This window comes from Papaver somniferum, chromosome 10 (genome assembly GCF_003573695.1).
Source record: "Papaver somniferum cultivar HN1 chromosome 10, ASM357369v1, whole genome shotgun sequence".
Classification (NCBI taxonomy): domain Eukaryota; kingdom Viridiplantae; phylum Streptophyta; class Magnoliopsida; order Ranunculales; family Papaveraceae; genus Papaver; species Papaver somniferum.
Window position 1 is genome coordinate 160,431,232 of NC_039367.1, and position 2,253 is coordinate 160,433,484.

At 36.8% G+C, this 2,253-nt stretch overlaps 1 protein-coding gene across 1 annotated transcript; it reads right to left on the reverse strand.

Annotated features, from left to right (window-relative positions):
* Positions 1 to 385: 385 nt before the first annotated feature.
* LOC113316724 (F-box/kelch-repeat protein At3g06240-like) lies at positions 386 to 1,498 on the reverse strand. The gene has a single exon (XM_026564870.1). It carries the CDS (start codon positions 1,496 to 1,498, stop codon positions 386 to 388), a length of 1,113 nt encoding a protein of 370 aa, XP_026420655.1.
* Positions 1,499 to 2,253: the final 755 nt, after the last annotated feature.

Sequence of the window (2,253 nt, forward strand, 5' to 3'; positions counted from 1 at the left end):
GTAATTCCCTTGCTAAAATTGAGCCTTCCCTCGTAATACCTGGAAGCTCTTACTCTCCCTGATTTCGCCTGCACATATTTATTATACTCCAAGCGAAATAAGCTACTAGAGCATGCATCATAGTAAATTAGTAACCCACTGAATTTAAATGAACAAAATCCAAGTATGAAAAGTAAATATAGCATAACCAAATGAGAATATCACTCCCATTGAATAAAAATATATCTACTGGTCTTTTGACTACGCACCACAATATACCAACAATACTCAATGGTGAACTGGTTTTTTATTGTCCAATTTATAATACTCCATATATAATGAAGATTACCAGTTCATATATATGTCTCCAGAGATTTCATCGAACTAGAACAGCTGGCTTGTATAGCTAATCACAGCGTTTTCGCTTCTCAAGTTTAACTGACTGCTGCATTATTTCTGAACCTTCTTCTCCTAGATCTTTCAATGAAACTAACGAGTTCTTGTGAGAGAATATTTGAACAAATTGTTCATTAGAACCCAACAGCCTTTTAAGGGAGTTGAGATAGCTAGAACTGTAACTGAAGATACCGCCACTCTTTGTAAATGCTAACGGTGCGGTACATATAGCAGTAAAATTTTGACTCCACTCACAGTTACCGTTCTTCTGTTTATACAGCCAAAATTTAGAACAGATAAATTTTTGACTGACTGAATCATAACGTCTGTGTGCACAAAATAAAAACCCACCCAAAACTCCAAAATCTGAATAACTGCAGCCTCTTGTCAAAGGAGGTCGTGCAAGATGTTTGCGGAACTTTTCACCTGCCAAATCAAAGACCAGAAATATCGTTCTTCGTCTGTGAATCCAGTGAGGATCTCCATTCGCAAAGATACCATGTACTTCGAAAGCATAAGCATATCCCAGTTCAATTTTAAACTTTCCAAGGTTTCTCCAACCACTACCATTGCCAAGAGTGTACACCATGACCTCTACAAAATTGGGAACCTTATACATCAAAACAACTTTGTACTCATTGGTTAAAGGAAGATAACCAAATCCGATGCACCTATCCTTGCACTGACGAAAATTGATCTTAGGTTGAGGGAGGATAACATACTCTTTTGTAATTGGATTATAAATACAGAACCTCTCTTCCCTACCCCTAAGACATATCAAGCCATTAAAGGAACCAACAAAAACATTATACTTAAATGGAGATGTTAAATTGATCCTCATAATTCTGTCGATATTGGGTATCTCGTGATTCTCGATATAATCAAAATAGTATAGTCGTCCCACATCTGTAAAGGCAAGAAAACTCAACTTACAAAAATCTGTAGAATAAGTTGTTGCAGAATGATTGAGGAGACGAATTGTGTGCAACTTAGAGAAGGATCGATGTTGGATAACATTCTTCCATGTTTTGGATACTAACTTGCAGTCTAGAACTGATTCAGCCGGTAAACGGGTGAGAATATCCGATGTAATCTCTGCTGGGAGAAGGTTAAATCTATCCATCAATACCCCTTTTTATTGTTGAAGAAATCTGCAATAGAGAAAAAAATGAAAGATGTTTCACTCAGTGCCGGCCGGCCGGTGAGAAAGTAAGAAAGCCAAACAAATTCTCAGATTTGCCGGAGAAAGTAAATGGACACCTACTAGTCATCAAGACTGTATATGAAGGAACATTACGTGTCTAAGTTTGAGTTTGGTTGTCATTGTACTTGTTAAAAAGCTTTATCTTTAATGTTTGCTTAATGAGAAAGTAATATCCGTTTGATTTCGTTTTCGATCGATCCAGGTGTATTTTGTTGAAGTTGAATTTATCCATCACCAGTGACCAAGGAAGAAAGGGTGTCTTTTGGGTGGAATTATACATGGTAAACAGAAAACATTCATCTATATGGTATAAGAAAATGTTCATTTACATGTCCTGCAGCTTTGTAGGCAAAATTCTGAGTGATTTTATTCTACCGTTTCCTGTCGTGCATGATGCTGCTGCAGGTATAAGGCCCCAAATTGTTTTCACTGGAGAAGATGTTGTAGTATATTATATGGCCGGATCTTGATTAACAAGTAGGGCGGTGTTAGGAATCTTGTTATGAAAAGTCAAAAGTATGCCTAGCTAAGAGTTTGGTAAAAAGTAATCTAATTAGGTCACTTTCATCCAGACCTATATATATATACATTCCTTTACTTGAAGGATTGTCTCACCATGGAGAATAAGAGGCTGACTTTCAGCCACATGAAAATAGATTTACTTCAATCCGGTG

What these genes read in the sequence shown, in the direction of transcription:
- LOC113316724 (XM_026564870.1), bottom strand. Translation starts at nt 1,498, where the DNA reads ATGGATAGATTTAACCTTCTCCCAGCAGAGATTACATCGGATATTCTC.